Consider the following 23,256-nt stretch of genomic DNA (forward strand, 5'->3'; position numbering starts at 1 on the left):
TGTCTGCACACTTCATACAGTTTTTCCTCAAGACCTGTTTAATACATTTCATACATTGTTGTCACTGTTAATCCATTTTTTACCTTTTTTGGCTGTGACTCCAAGACAGGAGGCCTCAATTTATGTTAAGTTGAACAAGGAGGCCTCATTATATATTTTGTCTGTCAAAATAGGATGTGCAGCTTCACCATATACTGTATTTTTGTAATGACTGCACATTCATTTCTCTTGCAGGCCTCTACACACAGGCAAATACATGATTAGAATTGTAGACTAACATGATGCATAAATGTCTATATTTACATTGATTATACCGGATTAATTAATATTTTGATTAATAAAAATCTTCAGAAATCTTTTGCAAATATGTTAGAGGTTTCATCAGCTGAAAAATTGCCATGTTATTAAAGGAACAGTTCACCCCAAAATTAAAAATTGCTGAAAATGTACTCAACCTCAGGCCATTCAAGATGTAGATGAGTTTGTTTCTTCATCAGAAAAGATTTGGAAATGTTTAGCATTCCACCAGAATGAGTTCAAACTGCTGATAAAAACATCACAATAATCCACACGACTCTAGTTCATCGGTTAACATCTTGTGGAGTGAAAATCTGTGTTTGTAAAAACCAAAAACAAATCCTTCATTAAGAAATTTGTAACTTAAAATTGTTGCTATATTAATAATATTGCTTTCTCCAGTGAAAATGTTCACAGACCAAGCACCGTTTACAAGCAGAAACGGTTCTAAACAAATATGTTGGTAGATTTTGATATTTTTATTTTTTAATACTAAAGGGAGGGTTATTATGGATTATGGTATTTCGGCCAGAAACAAAGGTTAAAAGTTAAAATACCTTAATTAATGGATTTGTTTCTTACAAGTACAAGACATTAATTGTTGAACTGGAGTTGTGTGGTTTACTTGTGTATTGTTGCGATGTTTTTATCAGCTGTTTGGACTCTCATACTGACGGCACCCATTCACTGCAGAGGATCCATTGGTGAGTAAGTGATATAATGCTGAATTTTTCCAAATCTGTTCTGATGAGCAAACAAACTGATGTGCATGTTGGACGGCCCGAGTGCAAACTTTCATTTCTAGATGAACTATTCTTTTAAACAACAAAACACACAGTACTTCATTGCGGTTAAAACTTAAATCTGCAGTCTATTGAGGGTGAAGCACAAAAAGTTTGCCTGTTGTACTCCTCAAAAGAAGGTTGATAGTTGGTCATTGGGGAGGCTCCTCTCCTCTGCATAGTTCCCCACTAAGACACTCCCTGAAGGCTTAGTCTCAGTCACATTCCTTACAAAACTATAAACAGTCCCTTCATGCAGACTATCCCCAAGGCACTGAAACAAAACATTGAGATAAAACAACTCCTTCACACAGACTCAAGGGAGAAACCACTGCATCTTTAATGCAAAATAATTAACACAACACATAAAATCAGCTATGCAAAAAGCTTTTTGCTCTACAATCCTTTTTTCTTTTCTTTTTTTAAATACAAAAATCAAGTAATTCATTCTTTTATCGACCACATTGTTTCAGCCTCTCGTGTTCTTTTCTTTTTTTTTTCCTGTAGTCTTTGTCATTGTTTTGCTTGTGGTTTTCTCATCTCCTCTGTACTTTCTTGTTCCCTTTAACATTTATGTCAAGATGGAAACATTTATGAGCTTTTCAATCTTTTTCATACTCATTTGTTTATCTATATTTTAAGCAAAGGAAGTCAAAATACACAGTAACTTTTAAAACAAGCAAAGAACATCAAAGCATTTCTTCAAGTGAACAGCACTTCTTACAGCATGTTTAAAGAATTTCTTATATCATTTTAAAGCACTTCTTTTGTTCACATCAACCTTATTGTGCAGTGTTTCCATGTTTTCCTATTAAAGCTTCCTCTTAGATTTAGTATATATGTATTTAATTTTTTTTTTTTATTTTGTCTCTTGTCTAATCTATCTGTGATTGGCTACAATGCTCAATGCTGCAAAAACACATTGTAAATAGAAACAAATGACCAGTGGAGATAATAATGGTATACTGCAGTTTCCAAATGGTTTTTATAATGATATTAAAAACACCAGACAGATATGTGGACAATGCTAAAAACTTGACCATTAATACTTTTATTCAGCAAGGATTTATCAAAATGACAGTAATGACATGACAGAATTCGGTTCTTTTGAGCTTTCTATTAAAGTCTATCCTGAAAAAAAGTCAGTTTCCACAAAATTATAAAGCAGCCCCAGTGTTTTTAACATTGATAATTTCTTCATTTCTCTGTACTGTCAGACACTTCTCAGTCCCCTTGCACAGCTGTGGAAATAGTAAGATCTTTGTCCACCAACTTCTTCTGAGTTTTTTTTCCAAGCATCAACTTTTATACATTGTCAAGGGGGTGGTGTACTGCTTGACCAATAAGGATTATACATTACATCATCGACTTTATATGGTAAAGAGCAGATGTGTCCTGGAAGCAGAAATCCTCGACTGATAGATTATTTATTTTTCTTGGCTGATTTCCAAGAGCAGTACATGCATGCAGAAATTATGGATAAAAACAGATGTGTTTGGACCAACTTCCCGGTCTCCATTCTTTTCGTGCTCTCCAGAGTTATTGAGTTCATACAGAGAAAGAAAGAGAGAGACAGAAGTCAGGGTGAGCTCAATCATGTTTCCTGAGCAGCAAATCAGCACATTATGAAGAAATCTGGAGTAATGATTCAGCTTTGACATCACAAGAATAAACTGCGTATTAAAATATTCAAAAAGAGAATGGTTAGTTTAAAATAATGATAATTCACATTATTACTGTGACCAATAATATATGTGTTTGAAGTGTGTTTTTGCTGTATATATTGTGGGAAAAACAAAACCTTTTTCAATGATCTTACATGGTCAGAGACGGATCCTTTTAAAATGTTTATTCTTGCAAGAAGGTCAAACAGTACAACAGTGAGTCCTGCTGAACATGTGACCAAGACAAGTGAGCATGCTTCTCTGATTTATATACCCTTTTGGCCCATTGTTTTCACAAGAAGTCTGCATAATATTTAAATATATATTTAAAAAAGCGAGAAAAATGCAGGTTTCATTTTTCACATAGCATCATCCCAGCTTTCTCATGATATCCTGTTTTCCTCAGCAAGTAGTGAAAACAAGCAGGCCATTGTGACATTTTCTCATAGCAGATCTTTTAGCTTAGTATTCATAGAACAGTACATCAGAAGACAAACCTTTGCAGTGGAATACACAGTAAATGCGAATAAACTTAAAAATGCGAGTACTATATGAGAGTTTTCCTTCTATAATGTCTGTGCAAAATTGCAAAAGCGCACTCATCAGGACTTAACTTGTATGTGTCTCTCTCAGGTGGTGAGTAAGTACTTGGAGAACCCTGTGCTGTTTCAAAGAGAGGAAGTGGGCATGGTGAAGTTTGACATCCGCTACATGGTGCTGCTGCGCTCTGTGGAACCTCTGCGTCTTTATGCATATGACGTCTTCTGGCTGCGTTTTGCTAACAAGTAAACCTCAACACACAATCCACATCCTTCAGGCATACCTGAAAACCCTTCATCCAAAACAAATCATAATAATGTCATCCAATAATATACTTAATCACAGTTGAAATAGTTTAAAAACAGTGAGAATCCAGGACAGCTAAATGTTAGGGAGATAACAGCAATAAATATCCTGATTCCTAACCATGGCTGCGTTCCACTTTGCTTTTTTAGACACACTTGCGAACTTCCCTGAGTGCTTCCCTCTCAGGTGAATTCCCGTTGAAGTTTATATGAACAGACCCTCGAGTCAATGAAATGGAGGAAGTTAGCAAGGGAAGGGCATGAAAAAACTGGAATGCAGCCCATGTGTTATATAAATCAAGTTTATTGCTGATGCAAAATCGAATTTAGTTAAGATCCATTATAACTCAAACCGAATTTATTTAGAACCATCTGAAAAGATTAAAATCAGTCTGTAAATAATAGAAATAATCTGGAATGAATAACGACCACCTGAAAGGATTAACAAAACTCTGAAGAGAATAAAAACTTTCATAAAAGATCTTAAATTTGAGGTGCACCCGAACAGTTATAGAGTGAAGCCGAAAAGAGAAGTAGAGAGGAGAATGAAAAGAAGAGAAGTGAGGAGAGGAGAGGAGAGGAGTAAAAAAGGGTGCAGTATATTCTCTTCTTATACCCTTCCAAGATCAGATATGAAGATTAAGTGTGCTAAATAAAGCTGTTTCTATGTATCAGAAGGGCAGAAAAAACGGTGTTCTTCATCAAATGTAACCTGTTCTAAAGCTCAGTCATCACCTCATACATGTGACCTTCAAATACGATTAGCTTATGGTTTCTCACCTCCCCAGGGACCAAAATGATATCCTTTTTTGGTAACCCTGCGAGTCTGACAGCTGTTAAATTTAATATTTGCATCAGATATCAAGAGCGCAAAAGGGCACACGTCTTAATCTTTAAGCTCAATGTGTGTTAACCAACCTCATATTAATATTTCAAACACATAGAATCATAATAGTGGATTAGATAACACTTTATTTTAAGGTGTCCATAATACAGAGTAATTACCTAGTTAAGTACTTAGTAGTAGCCATTGTACTTGCATGAAACAATGTACTTATGTAACTAAGTTATGGAACAGCCTGTAATTACAGTTTGTAATTATGCAGGTGTAATAGGCAGCTACTGTTACACATATGTAACAGACCGAGTTTGTTACACAGCTACTTATGTAACCAAAAGATTGTTACATATGTTGCAGACTTTATACAACGTAATTATAAATGTAAGTACACAGACATAAGCTACTTAAAATAAAGTGTATCAAGATTGTACTTAAGTGTACTTCATGTGTAGCTATACTGTACACCTTATCCAGCTGCACCTTAGTTTGATTTAACCCACCAGTACACAGCTTAAATACATGTAATACCTTTATAATTACAGAATATTACACAGGCATAAGCTACTTAAAATAAAGTGTATCAAGATTGTACTTAAGTGTACTAGTAGCTGTGTAACAGTAGCTTCCTATTACATCTAGCCTACATAATTACAAACTGTAATTGCAGGCTGTTCCATAACTTAGTTACATTGTAAGTACATTTACATCAAGCATCTAACACCATATCTGCATATATAACTGCATTAAGATGCTTGTCTTTCTTTCCAGACCTTTCTCGCTGGATCACTTTGATGACTATCAGAAGCACTACACTGTGATGAACTACGCCGCTGATGTGCAGCTCAAACAGGTACTAAATCTCTGCTTTGACTGTATGCTTGGCTCTGTGGAGTTAATCTCAGATGACTGATGGTTTTGTTTCCCGTCAGATTCACTATGATGAATTTATCCCCATGTTTGAGAGTCAGTATCCACAGTATCCATGGAAACAGATTGAGGTATGGCTTTATGCACTTCAGCTTCAATCTATCCATCTACACCACACAGCATACAGTGGTTATGTTCTGAAGTTAAGTTCACCTCTTTTCCAAGAAGTATTCAGCTGTGTATAGCATCAGTATTCATGCACAGATTTCCAAAAGGCTTCTCACCTCAGGTTTCACGTCTTTATTCTTTAGTTTATTTTCACAGTAAAACTCAATGCATTTAGCCATTCCGGGTTTTTTTGGGAAATAGTTAATACTTTTATTCAGCAAGGATGCAATAAATTAAACATAACAGAAAAATGTATCATTGTTTCCACAAAAATATTAAGCACACCTGTTTTCAATATTGATAATAATAATAATATTTATTGAGCTCCAAATCATCATATGAGTGATTTGTGAAGAATCATGTGACACTGAAGACTAGAGTAATGGCTGCTGAAGATTTAGCTTTACCATTACAGGAATAAATGACATCATTAAATATAATAAAATAGAAAATAGTTATTTAAAATTGTAGTAATATTTCAAAATATTGTAAACTGTTACTGTGTGGTAGACATTTCTCTACCCACCTGACTTAAAGGGATAGCTCACCCAAAAATGAAAATTCTGTCATTAATTACTCACCCTCTTGTCGTTCCAAACCTGTAAGACTATTTATCTTCGGAACACAAATAAAGGTATTTTTGATGAAATCTGAGAGCTTTCTGACCATGCATAGACAGCATTGCAACTGACACATTCAAGGCCCGGGGTCAGAAAACTCTCGGATTTCATCAAAAATACATTTATTTGTGTTCTGAAGATGAACAAAAGTCTTGTGGGTTTGAAACGTGTTTAATTTATAGACCATTTGGAAACCCAAAAATACTCTAATTCACATCTCTACTATCCAAAAACCATTTCCAAATAAATATATTTGCCCTTACCTCTTAGATTGTGAGATGTGGTCAGAAGTTTCAGAAATCCTTTAACAGTGCTGAGTCAGGGTCAGAGTCAGTCTGGACTGATTAGGGCTTGACAGAAGTCTTTTTTTAAGAGAGGTTTAAATGCATCACCATTGAAGAATGGTTTAGCTTTATTAAAGGGGTCATAAAATACGATTTCACCTTTTTAACTTTTGTTAGTGTGTAATGTAGCTGTGTGAGCTTCGAAGGTGATTATGAACGTGATATTGCATAGCTTGTCAGTGAACTACGGCTCTGTGTATTAAATGCCGCTCCATCTGAAAGCAGGTGATGGAGATTTCCGACTAATCACGGAACCGGCTTTACTGATGAGATGCGCATGATCATCGCGTTTGTTATATCGCACAGCCCTATGAGACATACACATGGCAGTTTTGGACTAAGGGACTAAGATCTCTAGTGTTCCACTATACCTGCTGCGCAGCACTAACCAGACTCCAAACAATGCCCTTGAATATGCCTTAATCACGGCTGGGAGGTCCTCATACCAATCACAGAGAAACCCCCAAGCAACAAGGATATAGCAGTTTATGTAGGAAAAGTACATAGCAAAGGTAACATCGTGTCACATTACATCATTCTCCTCTAATATGATTGGTTCACTTATATGGCAAATCAGCTCGTTTCCCAAATCATGAGATTACTATTGTTAGACAGATGTGTAGCCGTCTCACCTTTGTCCGTGTTTCATTATTGCAACACTACTAAAGGTTAGAACATTTCTGCTCTTTAAAACATAAGTTTAGGCCTGCAGAAAAAAAGGAAATGTTAGTCATCATTTATGATCAACTGATTTTATGATTAATTTGAATATGAAATTTCCTTCACTACAAAAAATTACAAATATCTAACATTTCAAATATTTCAAATGTTATATAAAAATAATATTTGAATGGCAATGTTAGTTTTTTTTAGACATTTCTCAGCTCATCAAAACTGCTTGTTGAACATCCACATCATCCAGTCACTTGTGCACATCATAAAAGCAGTTTATGCACCAATATCTACTGTTTACTACATTGTCAATTGCTTTTGTCATGTTTATCAAAATATATTATTCTGGTTTCGGTTCCTTGCATAAGTCATTAAATGCAAAATGGTTGAACTAGCTGTCAAGCATGTTTTCTATTCATTTTCACCAGACTCTATTTGCAAATATGTCCTGAATTGATGACTTGCGCAGGTGACTCTTGAGTTTCACTAATGAAAGGAAATGTAAAGCATTAGATCAACCAAAGATGCACCTCCAAGTTATTATAAAGAACTGGTTCATCTCATGAAGCTTAATTTGCCAAACATATATAGACCGAGAACAACACAGTGTTACAATTTCTGATAATGAAAGAGCAATGAGAAAACAAACAGAGTCAACAGCCAGGACAAAAAAAAAGAGAAGGATGTGTGGTGGAAGGGTAAAGAGAAAAAAAAGTGGAAGAAGCAGAAGAGGCCAATGACTATACTGTGTCATTGATGGCACTGATATATTCATTGATAAAACACTTTCTTTTGAGAGATGATTTTAGGATTTTGAGCAAGTTACAGATTTTTGCAGGTAATCCGTTGTGTTGTGCTGTTGGTATAAATTGCTTTGAGATAAATGTACCAAAGCGGCCAAGGAAGAACTGTAATATATGTGTGTGTGTGTGTGTATATGTATGTGTGTGTGTGTGTGTATATATATGTATGTGTATATATATATATATATATATATATATATATATATAAAACAAAAACATTATTTTATATTTTAATCTTGTAATAACCCTAATAATTTTATTTACATATTAAAGATTAAACAAAGCAAAACTAAATCTCACCATGTACAGTACACCAATGATCCTGTCGGGTGTCACCGTAATGGTACCCATTAGTATCCATAGTGTCCAGTATGTGAAAGTATCCATTTGCTCAAACACATATCCCAGACCTCAAAAGTTGTCACTTTTAAATGTTGTGTGTTGCAGGCAAATATCTTTAAAGCATTTTCAGAGCTCTTCCAAGCAGCTTCCTGCCGCCCTGCTCCATATGGGGTCTGTGCGTACCCCTCCTCCAGAGCCATATACGCCATTGACCTCATGCTTAAATGGGACCAGATGACAGAAGGTATATACCCTAGTTGGTCAAGTCACACTCTCTCTAATGAATTCAGATTAGAATACCTTTAACTTTGATTTTTGTTCAGGAGAGAAGTTTAACAAACAAGCCATTTGGTAAAAGGGTGTTATTCGTTCGCATGTCATGTGGAATCAGCAGACAATAAATTGACAGTGTGATTTTAATAAAAAAAAATTAAGGTGATAAAGTGAATGAGAAAATTAAATGTTTCTCTCTCTTCTTCAATCACCCTTGCTGTGTAGAGGTAACATAATGGGCATAAACAAAACATGGTGACCCAGACCAAAATGAAAACATTCAGAGCGAGGACATGTCATGGGATAAGACGTGGAACATACCATGAAAGCTCGTTTCTACCATGAACAAAAAGTTAGAATTGTGAGACAAACAGTGGCAGTTAACTTTTTAATTTTTTTATTCCGTGGAATAAACAACAACAACAAATAATTGTGAGATGTAAGCTTAGAATTCTGGGCTGAAAAAAGTTTGAATTCTGAGTTTCATATCTTGATATCTTGCAATTTTAACTTTTTTTCTCCGAATTTCATCTCTCAAAATTGTGAGAAAAATTCACAATTACCTTTTTTATTTTCTTATTCGGTGGCAGAAACAGACTTGCATAACAAACCTTTTAAAAACACAAGGAATAACATCAGTTAAACTGCATAAATCACATAGTTCCATCCTTTTTCTTTTTTTTTTTTCTTCAGGAGAACGTGTGATGCAGCCTCAGATACTGGAGGTGAATTTTAGCCCAGACTGTGAGCGGGCCTGTCGTTATCATCCCAAGTTTTACGACCACATGTTCCAAACACTGTTCCTGGATCAGACAGAACCGTGTCCTGTCACTCAGATTTTATGACCACCTTCCGCTAAATGACTGTCTCCATGTTTACTATAAATAAAGATGACTAACGCCCCTTTAACAGTTTTTGTCATTTTTTTTCTAATCAGCTGTTGATAAGTGTTGTGGCTTCTGCCGCTCTGAGTGAGAACTCCCTCTCAGTTATACTTTATTATCAGAGACAATGAAGCCGAGTCTGTGTCTGCACACTCTTTTATACAGTTTTTCCTCAAGGCATGTTCAACACATTACACACACAGTCCTTGTACCCCCATACACTGTACACATTTTACTCTCCTGCAGTCCTCCATACACACAGGAAACATATGATCATAATAGTGCAATAACTTGATTACACACATTACACTCTCCTGCAGGCCTCCTTACACACAGGAAACACACGATCATAATAGTAGATTACACTCATGTCTATATTCACATTGATTTTGATTAATCATTTTATTTTAAGTATTTTAAAGAAGGATGTGTGAATTTTACTTTTTTATTTTAGTGGCTGATGCGATGAGATCCAGGCTCATAACAATTACAGAAGATAACAACATAGGAAATGATATGATAACAGTACTATTGTCAAATTTGTAGCACTCTAAGAGATAAAGTCATCTAAATAAGTAATCTGAGTATAATAATCCTCATAAAGAGACCTTTGCAGCATGTGCTGAAAGCGAGAAGAGTGGAGGGAGCTCAGAAGCCAGTTATATATAGGCAGGACTTGCATCAAACATCACCAGACGTTTATGTCTGTTAAATGAACGGCAAGCGAACTTATCCATTGTGTCTAAATCTTGCCATACATTTTTCCACTGGGTCAGGGTCAGGACTAGGTCAGGAAGGCACAACCCATGAAATACAATAAGTAAAGTCAGATGAAAGTAGCAATATATAATCCTCAAATATCACCTTGCAAATGCCATCTAGTATGGTGAAAGACAAATTCAGAGAACAATCTCCACACAGAAAATGTTTTGAAAAGATTTCCAACATCTTCCCAAAACATTCTTACAAAAAAAAATCACCAATTCAACCATAACAAAATGTACCTTTTCTATATAACAAAAAATGTATTATGTGTGTGGAATATGAATATAAAATTATCTGAATATCAAATATCCATAAAGAATCAATGAGTTACAACGAATATGTAAGTAACATCAGACATTAATATGAATGATTAAGAGTAAAAAACAAAAACAAAGAATAACTCATAATGAATAATAATGTATAAATGAATATGGAAAAAGTATAACAGCATTGGAAATTTCAGGAGGAGAGGAATCTAACAGCATTCGTTAAAAAAAGAATCGAATCATGAATGATTCCTAGTCGAATCGGATCCAGACGTCAAATTAAGCAGGTAACTAGATTTGCGACTGTTTTACGCTTGCTGTTTTATGGGGGTTAAAGTAAACATTTCTCAAGTAAAGCAAAACAGAGCTAAAGTCTTAAGTGTAGAAACAGCACATTTGGCCTACATCTAGAGGCATGTTTTTGATGTTTGCAGTTCAATCGCGAATGCGACTAATCACGAGCAGATCTGTGCATCGTGTAAAATACCCGTCAATGTGGTGATAAATAACGCAGATCCTGCAAGTCATAAACATATTAAAGAGCAATTGGCAGGCAAAATGACGCCAATACTGATGCGAATTGCCCCCTCGTTGTCGCTTGAGATGGTTTAAGCAATAACCACCAGATCGCTAAAGAATGTCGTTCCCAACCCCCCATTCACACCCATAGGACATGCCTGCAAGCATAGACAGAATAACAAAGGCGCTGCCATTTGGAGCTTAAAAAATGCATTTGAAAATTCTATAAAATGCACATCACATTTTTTGTAAACTTTCCTTTAAAAATTTACATTTCTTTTAAACTATTATTAACTACATATATTATTAATAGTTGTAAAGGAAATGTATAATTGTCTGCTGCAAATGCATCAATTTGGTGAATCTGAAATAGGGTAATTTCACTACTTAAGTAGGCATATATTTTTTGCCATGCAAGTATTGTAACTCACCAAAACATTTCTAGAGTGATATCCTCCAGGCGCTTCTGAAGCGCAAACAAAAGTTTTAATTATTGCTCATGCGCAACATTTTAGAAATACTGTAAGCAATTCTAGGACTTTGTGAGGTTAGTAGATTTCACTTTTTACTTTTTGCAAGGAGATATTACACCTTAATTTGATTGAATGTCACAATTAAAAACAATCTAGAAGGTTAATGAAATAACTGTGGGAGTATATTGGAGAGATTCCAAAAAGGAGGAGGAGCACCTGGAATGAGATCTATGGCCAAGAACTGTATAAAAGTGTGAGTTGCAAGTGTGATTGTTAGATGGCATCTCGACTGGATGAATTAACTCTGAAATTATCTGGATATTCTTGTCTTTAGAGATTTTTCGGAAAAAGAGTGAGTATAAGAGATGTATTGCATTCATGTCTAAGAGGAACTAAGCTCTGGTTTCAAAATAAATCACAAGAGCTCGTCAGGAAATCTGAATTTAGATCATTTGTGCATAGTGCCCATGAGAAAGCAGTAAATTATACGCTAAACAGTGACAGTAGACTTCAGTAGGACATTGTTTCCAAGTAGGCCTATTACATTCTGTAGATCTTAAACTGAAAACCATATACTATATAATGCAGAGTGTTGCATTATAAAAACTTTAGTATGAGCCAAATACATCAAAATCACACTATAGATGGTTTCAGTATGCTGATCTCTTTAATAAATTGTGAATTTTATCTAAATTGTTAACATATGATGTGGACATGAAAATGCACTTTATGCAGCATTAATTGTTTCATTATTAGTTTATTGTCATTGCATTATATAAACCAGCTGATTTATGCATTATCAATGTGTAATAGAAACAAAACCTGTCTTTGTGTCGTGGATTTGCCTGAAGGAGAATTTGATGGAAACAAAGCCCTTGCTGTATCTTACTCAAATTAAAACTAGCTCAGTAGTTTCCTGTCACCCCCTGAACAGCGTCATCATGCTTGCCTAAAGGTTCATGTTGGCTCGCATGATATGGAACATATGATTCATTATGAGGCTGAGAGTTATAGGAATTGTTCAGAAAACTTCTAAAATGCTTATAGGCGATTGTGCTGTTCACTGAGGATATTGGGATCCTTTGTGATGCATTTTGCTATGGCAACAACAATAAGAACAGCATTGGTGTCCAACTTTAGATTATGCGACCATTGCAGTTTATGTTGTCAGGGGTTGGTATCGTCAGGCTAGATGGTGTTTGGGCTGTGATGATGTCAATGAACGCTTATTCCACCTATGCAGGATGTTGTGGGTTTCACAGCCCTGCGCTTCAATGCCTCGCAGAACAATTTTCTGTTGTTTTTTTTTTTTTTTTTTGCAAAAAGGAAGCAAGAGGAAATAAGCAAGCATACAGACAGCTGTACAGCTCTAACTAAATGGCTGACAATCATTCTGAGCATACAAAAATACATTTTTGCAAGCTAAATTCTCTCAAAACAACAATACTTTTGTGGTGGTGGTATATAACATTTAGAGCTTTTGTAAGGTTACGCAAGTTCACTCAGTGTTTACCAGTCTCTCTATTGCATGAAAAATATCAACTGACTGGATGTATGCCACCATTAAAAAGCCAGGAAATTAATGAAATAACTGGTGGGAGTATTCGGGAGATTCCAAGACGAAAACAGAGGTACTAGGTAAAAGTGTGAGTTGCAAGTGTGATTGGTAGATGTTCTGCAGGCATCTCAGCTCGGTGTCTAGATCAATAAACTCTGACATTTTGGCATCTGGAAGTTATTAACAGAGTTAACAGGTTTTTTTTCTTTGGAAAACAGTTCTATAACAATGCATAGGCTATTATGTTTATATTGCTTGTAATTATTAGTGTCAAAACGCAGAATCAAAACAAAATGTAATAATATGTTATATCTTATAGGGCAAGCAAACATGCATTAAAATAACTGCAAGTGAATGAATATTGATCGCTCTCTCTCCCCAGGGTGTATGTTTGCTTTATTAACAATATTGAGAGCAGATAACATAATTTAAAACCAGAAGAAACATAATACCTTACATGTGGATATTTACATTACTCTGTGGTAGGTGATAAGCGGTGGGCGGAGGATGTGTCTTAAGACAGCCCCCTTCTTTTGTCATGCCCTGGCATTTCACAGCATATGCGTGTATTGCAGCTTTAGAGTCTCATCCGCGCTCCTTAAACTCTGATGGCAGTAATGGATGCGTGTTTTAATGCGTAAACTTTTAATGCGTCAAAACCGAGAGTTCCCGGGATTCTCATGCGGATTAAATCTTTGTTTTGAACAGGAGAAGTTTGGAGAGCTAAAGTGGACACGGAGTCGATGCGGAGATGCATTGTGAATTGTGAGTAGCCTGCTGAACTCTACGGAGTTAAGAATATTAAAACTTAGCTGTGACTTAGAGAGGATGCTCAAAAGCGGAATTGTTTCTTATCTTTTAAACGATTCATAGTAGCCTATGTGTTGTTTTTAGTGCGCTGCACAAATCTCTTGCATCGTCGTTCATGCATTTTTCCAAGTTGCAAAAAGACGTTTTAACTGTTTTATGTTCGCTACTAGGGCATACTTTAATCACCAGTAATTTATTCTATAGTGACAAGTTAATTCAAAGTAGTAGGTTATGTGTTTATTAGATGCAAACTGCCAGGGGCGTTCGGAACGCAGTTTTCTTGATGGGGAGCGATTTGAGGGGGCTCAGAAAACCCAGCGGCGCCCCTGTGGGCAGCGTTGTTCATCGCGTGAGTTAATGAACCTCAGTTAAATTGAATTATTACTTATGAATTAAATGAGCTGAGAAATATGACAGTGTTGTAACCGTCTCTTGTGTTCCGTATTTTTAATCTGCTGTTTAGAACAAACAAATCAATCTGATAATTCAGTTCAACTCATTCACGCTCCGAATTGTTTAGGAGTAGAATAGGATATTTTTAACACAGAGAAAGTAAAGAGCACCACCTACAGTTTGTTGAAACCAAACCTGCAAATACATCAGTAAGCGATGAAAACATTTTGTTCGTTATTAAAGTGAATTTTGTACTGCAGGTAAAGACAATACCATGTTATTTTGGACACATCATGTTATGTAGGCTACTCAAGAAAGGAGTAATGGCTGCTAAAAACCCTGCTTTACCATCACAGGAATAAATAAATTACATTTTAAAATGTATTCAAACATAATTCGTTATAATTCCCCTAAAATATTGGTGCTACTTATTCATTAACTTTTAATAGGCTACTTTGGTGTTACTGTCACCATATGCTTGGTAGTAATTTAAAAAAATTATTAATTCAAATAAATGAAGGAATACAGGTTAAAACAGGTTGTTTTGCAATAATTGCTAAAATGCAGCTGAGATAAGGATGTTTGTAGTCTCTGCTTATATCATAAAAGGGTTTCTTTTATGTGCTTTCAGTTCCACATGACGTAAGTACAGAAGCCTCATATTGCACTAAAAATGAACACTGAACTATAGTTAGACAGCTTTTAAGGTCAAGATTGGTCACAGCTCAAAGTAAATCAGAATACAGGGATCCTATGAACTGTGAACAACAGCTGTCAGTGTTTGAGGGTGGTTGATTGCACCAGCTGTGTGTACCTTAATTAGCCTAGTTCGGATGTAAAGGTGCACAAAGTAACTACTTATATACTATACTAAATATTTTTGTTTTGTACTATTAAACATATTGCTGTTTATGAGTCTAAGGCTGTCCTTTATTTGAAGTGATATTTAGTGACATTTATTTTAGTGATATTTTTAAGATTAGCCAGGACATTAAAAAAACAGCAGAGCACTTTTAAATGTGATATATATGTCATGAAGTTCAAAGAGGAGTGACGTGAACATTCATTTTAACATTTCATTAAATAAACATCTCCTGAGATATATACATTGACTAAAAAGTGAAATGTGTAATTTAGTGTGATGCGTTGAGATCCAGTCAGATGAAGAAGAAATCAAATTTTTAATAAATCAAAGATAATTATTGACAGTGGAGAGATGGTTAATTGTAATCGCCATTTTATTACCAATAAGATTAAATGCAAGAAAAAAATGAGTAAAATAAGATCTGCGTATAGTATCTTGGCACCAAAGCAATGGACAAAAAGACCCCTTGATACAGAGCAGAAAGTGTAGCACTCATGATAACTAAACACTGTTTATACCCTTGTTCTAATCAGATAATATAAGGGTCATGCATCGTCATGCATCTTGTGACTGGGTCAGCGTGACCTATCAGTGCTGCATCTGATAGATTGTTGTGGTTTTGACGCATTCGGGGAGAATATCGAATAAGAAAACATGATACAAAAACCTATGAATTAGATATAATATATAACATCTAATAAATTCAAAGTTAACACTAATAAATTCATGTAATAACCCAAAAGTATTAGTTGAATGAACTATTAAAGAGGATTAGATTAAGTAAAAACATTGTGAACAAAAGGTAAACATAAATGATCTATATAATTTAATATATAAATGTTGAATATTGAAAACAAAAGTGAACAAAGTACATTAATAAATCAGTAATATTAATAAAGGAAAATACGAGTATGGAAATGAACAATGAACACTGGAATTTTGGATATACCATAATGTCATCATTATGCAAAAATAATGACATCCTTATTCATATCCATCTCTGCATATTACACTAGGACACTTCATCCTCAGTTAAGTTTCAGTAATTGATTCTGCTATTTTCTTGTGAAGCTGTTTTGACACTATCTGTATTGTATAAAGTAATATAGAATTAAATGTGACTTGATTCAACTTCCAATATTCTTTCTTAGATTTTCGAGTGTTATATGACCTCATATGATTTTTGTTTTTGTTTTTTTAGAACTCTTGTTGAATAACTCTGCATAAGAGCAACAGCAGCAGCCACTGAGGAGCCTTTACCATGCAGGGGTACACATGGAGTTCAAATCAGCGTCCTTCACAAAGGTACCAAGATCGGTCTCCTCCACAATACCAAGAACGACTTCCACCTCAGTACCAAGAACGGTCTCCACCTCAGTACCAAGAACGGTCTCCACCTCAGTACCAAGCACAATTCCCACCTAATTACCATGCCGTCAGGAATGATCAACCCAGTGGGTTCCAGGTACAGCTCACCCCACAACGACAAACCACATTACAGACAAGATATTCCAATGGACAACAAGAGGCTGCAAATCAGTGGAACGCTTGCTCAGGCAGTGCGGACTCTTCTACTTTTCAACAAAACTCAAATGGATATGACTGGTTGAAACGGGCAAACCAGATCCATCCCCAGCACCCATTTGCAACCGCCCACATACAGCAGCAATACCCATCTGACAACCCCAACGCATATAGGTATCATGCCCAATTCGTGCAATGGCATGATTCCTCCCCACAGAACTACAGAAACACAGGCTATAGTCAAGCTCCAATATATTGGTCTCCACAGTCAGACCATGGCAGCTCTGTGGGTGACAGCAGGGGTTGGAGTTCCCACATTTCCAACAATGGCAGCTCTTGTTCCATGAACAATCAGCAACAATTTCAAGCTCCTAGAATGGCAGCTCATCGTCACCATCAACAACAACAACAAGAGTACTCTAGACAATATTCAGGCCAAAAACGCAGACGCCACACACAATCCTCTTCTCAGGCCTCCCAAAAAATTCCTAAGAATCAAGCTCAGAGCAGAACTGAGGCCAATCGTACCTCATGCAACTCTACAACACCACCTTCTGGAGCACAGAGCAATGTTTCATTGCCATCCAATAATTTAAACCAAAGTCCTGTTGACCATAACTGGTCGGAACTTGGGTCAAACGCTGGTCCGGACGTATCAGCGACCCAGCCTCAGAATAATCAAAATGCTGGACATCAGTCTCAGGGCACAAACAATGGGACATGTAATGTTAATCAGACCTTTCAAACGACACAGACCAGTAAACCCCAGCTTCAGCCCCACTCTAAAACGGATTTTAACTTGTCTTCTTATGCTGACTCAATAATATATAGATTACTGTGTTCAAATGATAATGAACGATCAAATGAAAGAACTGCACATCAGAACACTCGTCCACACCAGTCAGAGGTTTGTGCAACCAAAAGGACTGACAATCACTCAAAGGAACCTTTTTCTGAACCAAGAGCACAGTGTACAGTTGAGCCGCCCAGCAAAAGAATAAAGTATGCTGTGATTCAGAGAGACTGTTGGAACAAAGTAACAATAGCGTCCAAAGACAAAAGTGATTTTGGGGTGAAATCTGCTCAAACTGGTACCCATCAGACAAGTAGCGATGAGAATGGACGTAAAGGAACGAGCCAACACAACATACAGTACAGTATGGACCCAGCAGACTGTCTTGAAATGGTCTTTGCACTTCAGAAAGCTGCTCAGCAAAGTCACAAGGCCATAGCCATCGTTCCACCCATTTCCCAGCAGATCTCAAACGCTGCACCGACGGCTGATACCAGCCCAAAAAAAGCTGAAAGTCCACCATTAAAGATTGATTGCGTTTGGTCACTTGCTGAAGAGTCTAATGACCAAACAACTGAAAATGACAAGCTGTCTGAATCCTCCTCACAATTGGCTCAACAGAACAACAAAAGCCTTGAAAACGCGACTGAAAGCAACATCGCAGACCCCGATGCATGCTCTGCTGCTAGCCCAGTTGAATGTCAAAATGATGTGCAGCAAAGTGACTGTGATTCAAGTGATCCTTCTTTTGACTTGTCCAGTGTGCCAGTGATTGAGCACACACTGGAGAAACTGATGGACTTAGCAAAGTCTTTAGAGAAGACAGAGTTATCGGCCGGATATCCTGAGAATTCTGAGAGCGTTTTAGAAAGGATCTTGAAACTCTACTGGAATGGGAAAGCTTCCAATATGTTGGAGCCTTTGAAATCATTTGGAGAGTTACTGCACTTATCCATAATATATGCAAAGGACTACAGTTCTGTGGTATTTAACAGCATTGAAACTGAAAACCTGAAGAAGCTAGCTCATTGCGACATTCTCAAAAATGAGATGTATTCATCGTCAGAGGAGTTCAGGTCTTCTTGGTTAAATGTTGATGGACAGCCAGCTGATATTGAAAAGGTGATTTCAGAGCCACTGGTGGATGATGCAACTGTGTTCAAGGCAACATCACAGACTTTTTCAGATCACACTGTTGTCGCTTCAGCTAGTTTAGGTGTGAATTCCCTCACAGACGTGCCTGAGGTTTCATCCAAAGAGAAAAGTGTGAATCAACACATGTGCAGTCCAACAGATCTTTGCTTACAAAAGGCAGGAAATGACAGTGAGGAAGTGACTGCGGAAAACAATGGGCATTCAAATGTAGTGCTCAGAAAAGAAAGTGAGAAAGAGACATTCAAGAAGCAAGAGGACATCAATCAAAACCAAAATTTTAATACAGAACCCTCAGACATCTCACCTTTAGCTGAAAGGTCTACAGAGAAACTTGCAGACTTTGGCAATGCAAAAGAAGTATTCAGACAAGATCACGAGCAAACACGTGATAATGCATCAGATTCACCGTCTCTGAGCCCTGAAGACAGTGTTTCAGAAGGTGTAAAAAACTCTGAGGTGTCTTTCTCTACCGAGACTCATTGTACCTCCATGGATACATGGCAGCTGGAAGATATTTCCGATGATGAAAATCCAATCAGTAAAGAAGCTCTGAATAACTCCTCAGAAGCCTGGCTGGTAGAAGATATTTCCGATGATGAAAATCCAGTCAGTAAAGAAGCTCTGAATAACTCCTCAGAAGCCTGGCTGGTAGAAGATATTTCTGATGATGAAAATACAGGCAGTAAGGAGGCTCTTAATGACACCTCAGACAATATCAGGCTGGTAGAGGATATTTCTGATGAAGAAAATTCTGGAAATAGGGAGGTTCTTCTTAATTCCTCAAACATCTGGCAGGTGGAAGACATCTCTGCTAATGAGAATCCAGGCAATATGGACACTCCTAGTAACTCCTCAGACATATGTGCGGTGGAAGATGTTTCTGCTGATGAAAATTCAAGCAATGATTCCTTGTTTATGGGAATCACGGTGCTATCATCAGAAGATGCTAAAACATTTTTCCAACAGTTTGAAAAGGAACCTGAATGTAACATCAAAACCAAATCTCAATCCAACTTTGAGCGCCCAGATCTTGTAGCGTGCTTTGATGCACACAGTCAGCCTAACCACAAGTACAACAAAGCAAATACTTGCTCTCGCTGTGGTACAGAAATTGCAAAATCAAGTTCCACCAATATGACAAAGACAGACAGTGATGCTGATCTTTTTTGCCAAGAGTGTTGGGAACAGGCACCACTTTTTGAGCTAGAAGATGAGCCATATGAGGCCAAACTTCCGGGCTCTGCTGCTGAAAATTATAGTCTGCCATGTCTTAAGTTGGAAGTCAATGAGCCAAATTTGGCTTCAACAAAGGAATGCATTGTGTATGAAGGACTGAAAGGACAAAAAAGTGATTGTCTGGTAAAATCAAAACTGGAAGAAAATTGTATTCCACCATCTCTTCAAACAGAAGTCAAAGAGTCAACTGTTGCATCAAATGATGAATGCATTGCGTATGAAGGACTGGCAGGACAAAAGAGTGCCTTTTTGTTAAAATCAGAACTGGGACACAATTGTAGTCCGCCATCTGTTGAACTAAAAGACAAGAAGCCAAATGTTGCTCTACCAGAGACATGCATTGCAGAAAAAGGACTGACCGGACAAAAAAGAGACTTTATTGTAAAATCAGAACTGCTAGAAAACCGTAGTCGACCATCTCTTAAACTAGAAATCAAGGAGCCAACTGTTGCTTCAACAAAGGAATGCATTGCAGGACAAGGACAAAGTGACAGTATGATACAGTCAGAACTGAGACAAAATTGCAATCTGCCATCTATTAAACTACAAGTCGAGATGCCACAAATTTCTTCTCCAGAAGAATGCATTGCGGATAAAGGACTGAGAAGCCCAAAAAGAAACAGTATGGCAAAATCAGAAATGGGACAAAATCATAGTTCTCCAGCTTTTGAACTGAAAGTCAAGGAGTCAAACTTTGTTTTACCAAAGACATGCATTGCAGATGAAGGACAGATAGGGCAAAATAGTGACTGTATGATAAAATCAGAACTGGTAGAAAACCGTAGTCAACCATCTCTTAAACTAGAAATCAAGGAGCCAACTGTTGCTTCCATAAAGGAATGCATTGCAGGACAAGGACAAAGAAGTGACAGTATGATACAGTCAGAACTGAGACAAAATTGCAATCTGCCATCTATTAAACTACAAGTCGAGATGCCACAAATTTCTTCTCCAGAAGAATGCATTGCGAATGAAGGGCTGAGAAGCCCAAAAAGAAACAGTATGGCAAAATCAGAAATGGGACAAAATCATAGTTCTCCATCTTTTGAACTAAAAGTCAAGGAGTCAAACTTTGTTTTACCAAAGACATGCATTGCAGATGAAGGACAGATAGGGCAAAATAGTGACTGTACGGGAGAATCAGAACTGGGACAAAATCGTTGCCCACAATGTCTTAAACTAGAAGTCAAGGAGCCAACTGTTGCTTCAGCAGAGGACTGCATTGCAGATAAAGGACTGCCAAAAAGTGACAGTATGGTAATATCAGTGACTAAGACGGTGTCTGAAATTCAGGGGTCAGCTGAGAGGGAGCTAACCAAGATTCAACCAAATAAGCAGAAAAATGAAAAAACGGAGAAAATTAGAGTACCCAAGCTCCAATCTATCACGCAATGCAGAAAACCAAAGAAAACGGCATTTTCCAAGCATAAGCTAAAATCTGGTAGCACTAGTACTGGTTCTGATGATTCTGTGCTTTTCGCTCCAGATATTGTGGTTAAAATGAACCGGCCACAAAAGAAAAAACTACTTGGCATGTCTGCAAATAAACGCCGTAGTGGTGAGAGTCAGAACTGCAGTAAGGTGAAAAAATTCAAAGAACACGGGCAACAAAGACGAGATAATCCTAACAAAATCTCAAACCATAGAGAAAACCTAGAGAAAGTGTCTGGTCAGTCAGATGACACACCATCCCAGGGATCAGAAATGAAGCCAGAGCTGCATAGCATTCTGTCCGTGAATAAAATAAAAAGAACTGAGCCAAAGAAAGTGAGATTTGACTTATATGGGTCCAAAACAGAAAAACAGTACTATGCCCCAGAACGGCGTTATTCAGCTCCTGCTACCTTAACTGTCTCTGATTGCAAAGACTATACCGATGAGCTTTCTGCTAAACAAAAAGTTCTCAACCAGTGGAGTAGCACCTTTATACCTAAAACAAAGAAGACTCGTTCTCCCAGGTCAATACAGGAGGGATCACCACAGAAGAAAAAACCACAGAAACCTCAGGACCTCTTAAAGTCAAATATGAGTGCATTAAAAAGCCATTTGACTCACAGAGCCAAGCTATTATCTAGTAGTGACAGAGAGAGAAGTCACTTTAGAAAACCATTTTTTCATCAAAAGCTTAGGAAAACACTAAGCAGCTAACCTGTCGAAGTTGCTTAATTACTGTTTTTGTTATGTTTACTTAAATATGTTTACACATATTAGCCGTAGCTGTAATGTGTAATGACAGCTTTCTGTTGATGAGTGAAAACATGATGAATGTTGAATGATTTATTATTATTATTATTATTGAGAGCTAAATAAAGTTTATTTTTCTAGAGCTTTATTGTTTGTAATACGCTACACTGTATGTGACTGAATCATGTCTTTGATTGCAGTCATTTTGGAATGTTATTTTGTAAGTATAGTTTTAATATTTTTTTTTTTACTATACTTCTGAATGTTGTTGCATTAACTTTTTTTTATATTGTATTTACAAATACATGACTGGAAAGTTTACTGGTGAGGCCGTCACTTAATACATTTTGTAAATAACTTGTTCTGTTTGTTTCAAGCTTCTTTGGTTATGCTGCAGAAACTTTCATGTCTTAAAACGTGCACCACAAGTTCAAGTCACTCATACTTTAATCACTTTATCATACAATTATAATGTGTAAGATTATTACACTTAATAATTAATTTTTTTTTTTTTTAAATTTACGGTACAGATTGGTGTCGAAAAATGATGCAGAAAATGTGGTTTTATAGTGGTGTAACAGAAATACAAAAAAGATCAATAGAAAAACAGCTATTTTGAATTGTAATAATGTTTTACACTTATTGTTATTTATTTCATTTTTTAAGGTATTCTCATTAAAAACGTCTATTAAAACACACACACACACACACACACACACGTTCTCACGCATTTGAAGGGCAGTTTCGAAGTTTGGTTTGGTGCTCAATGATTCAACTATGATGAGGTATGAAAAGACATCTTTCTTCTTTTCAATGAAAAATTAGGGTTCAATGAAACCATAATAAATTTCACAGGTGTTTTTAATTTGTCTCATAACATGTTTAGACCTCATTCACATTTCATAGAGAAAGCACAACTTATCCTGGACCTGTTTATTCCTTCCTGGTGGTTTTTCTTGAAGCATTGCAGGTAACCAGAGACATTTACACTTTTACATTTATACAGTATTTAGGGGCTATATCATTCTGGACTATATGAAAAATAATAATAATGAAGTGATAAAGTGTCTGGTACAGTGTCAGTTTCTACCTTATTCACTGTAGTGCAATACTGCATAATTATGCACTGACCCCAAATGCACTTATGTAGGCTACTTATTTTAACACCTCGGATTTGCTTTCAGTAGACCATAATTTAGTAAACCGGCCAGAGAAATATTTTCAACTTTATTGGCTCATGCAATAGTATATGTAGACATATTGAGGGGTGGTATACCCCTTTCATCCAATAGGAATATACATTATGTAGGTGC

General features: G+C 36.6%; 2 protein-coding genes across 4 annotated transcripts in view; both read left to right on the forward strand.

The window, feature by feature from the left end:
* Positions 1 to 9,418, forward strand: part of ttll12 (tubulin tyrosine ligase-like family, member 12) — a 42,978-nt gene extending 33,560 nt beyond the window's left edge. For both annotated transcript variants that reach the window (XM_058773794.1, XM_058773793.1), the window contains exons 10-14: positions 3,377 to 3,528; positions 5,198 to 5,279; positions 5,359 to 5,427; positions 8,351 to 8,489; positions 9,212 to 9,418. In XM_058773794.1, coding sequence (XP_058629777.1) covers positions 3,377 to 3,528; positions 5,198 to 5,279; positions 5,359 to 5,427; positions 8,351 to 8,489; positions 9,212 to 9,363 — 594 coding nt within the window. In that variant the 3' untranslated portion in view covers positions 9,364 to 9,418. The remainder of the gene's footprint in view (positions 1 to 3,376; positions 3,529 to 5,197; positions 5,280 to 5,358; positions 5,428 to 8,350; positions 8,490 to 9,211) is intronic.
* Positions 9,419 to 10,701: 1,283 nt separating this feature from the next.
* LOC131539496 (uncharacterized) lies at positions 10,702 to 22,560 on the forward strand. Of its 2 annotated transcripts, XM_058774103.1 has the most exons (3): positions 10,702 to 10,720; positions 13,692 to 13,748; positions 16,253 to 22,560. In XM_058774103.1, exon 3 carries the CDS (start codon positions 16,313 to 16,315, stop codon positions 21,905 to 21,907), a length of 5,595 nt encoding a protein of 1,864 aa, XP_058630086.1. In that variant the 5' UTR covers positions 10,702 to 10,720; positions 13,692 to 13,748; positions 16,253 to 16,312; the 3' UTR covers positions 21,908 to 22,560. The 2 variants fall into 2 exon arrangements, with proteins under 2 accessions (XP_058630086.1, XP_058630087.1); XM_058774104.1 differs by lacking the exon at positions 13,692 to 13,748.
* The last annotated feature ends 696 nt before the right edge of the window (positions 22,561 to 23,256 follow it).

The sequence above is a fragment of the Onychostoma macrolepis genome, chromosome 04 (assembly GCF_012432095.1).
Source record: "Onychostoma macrolepis isolate SWU-2019 chromosome 04, ASM1243209v1, whole genome shotgun sequence".
NCBI classification, from domain to species: Eukaryota; Metazoa; Chordata; class Actinopteri; order Cypriniformes; family Cyprinidae; genus Onychostoma; species Onychostoma macrolepis.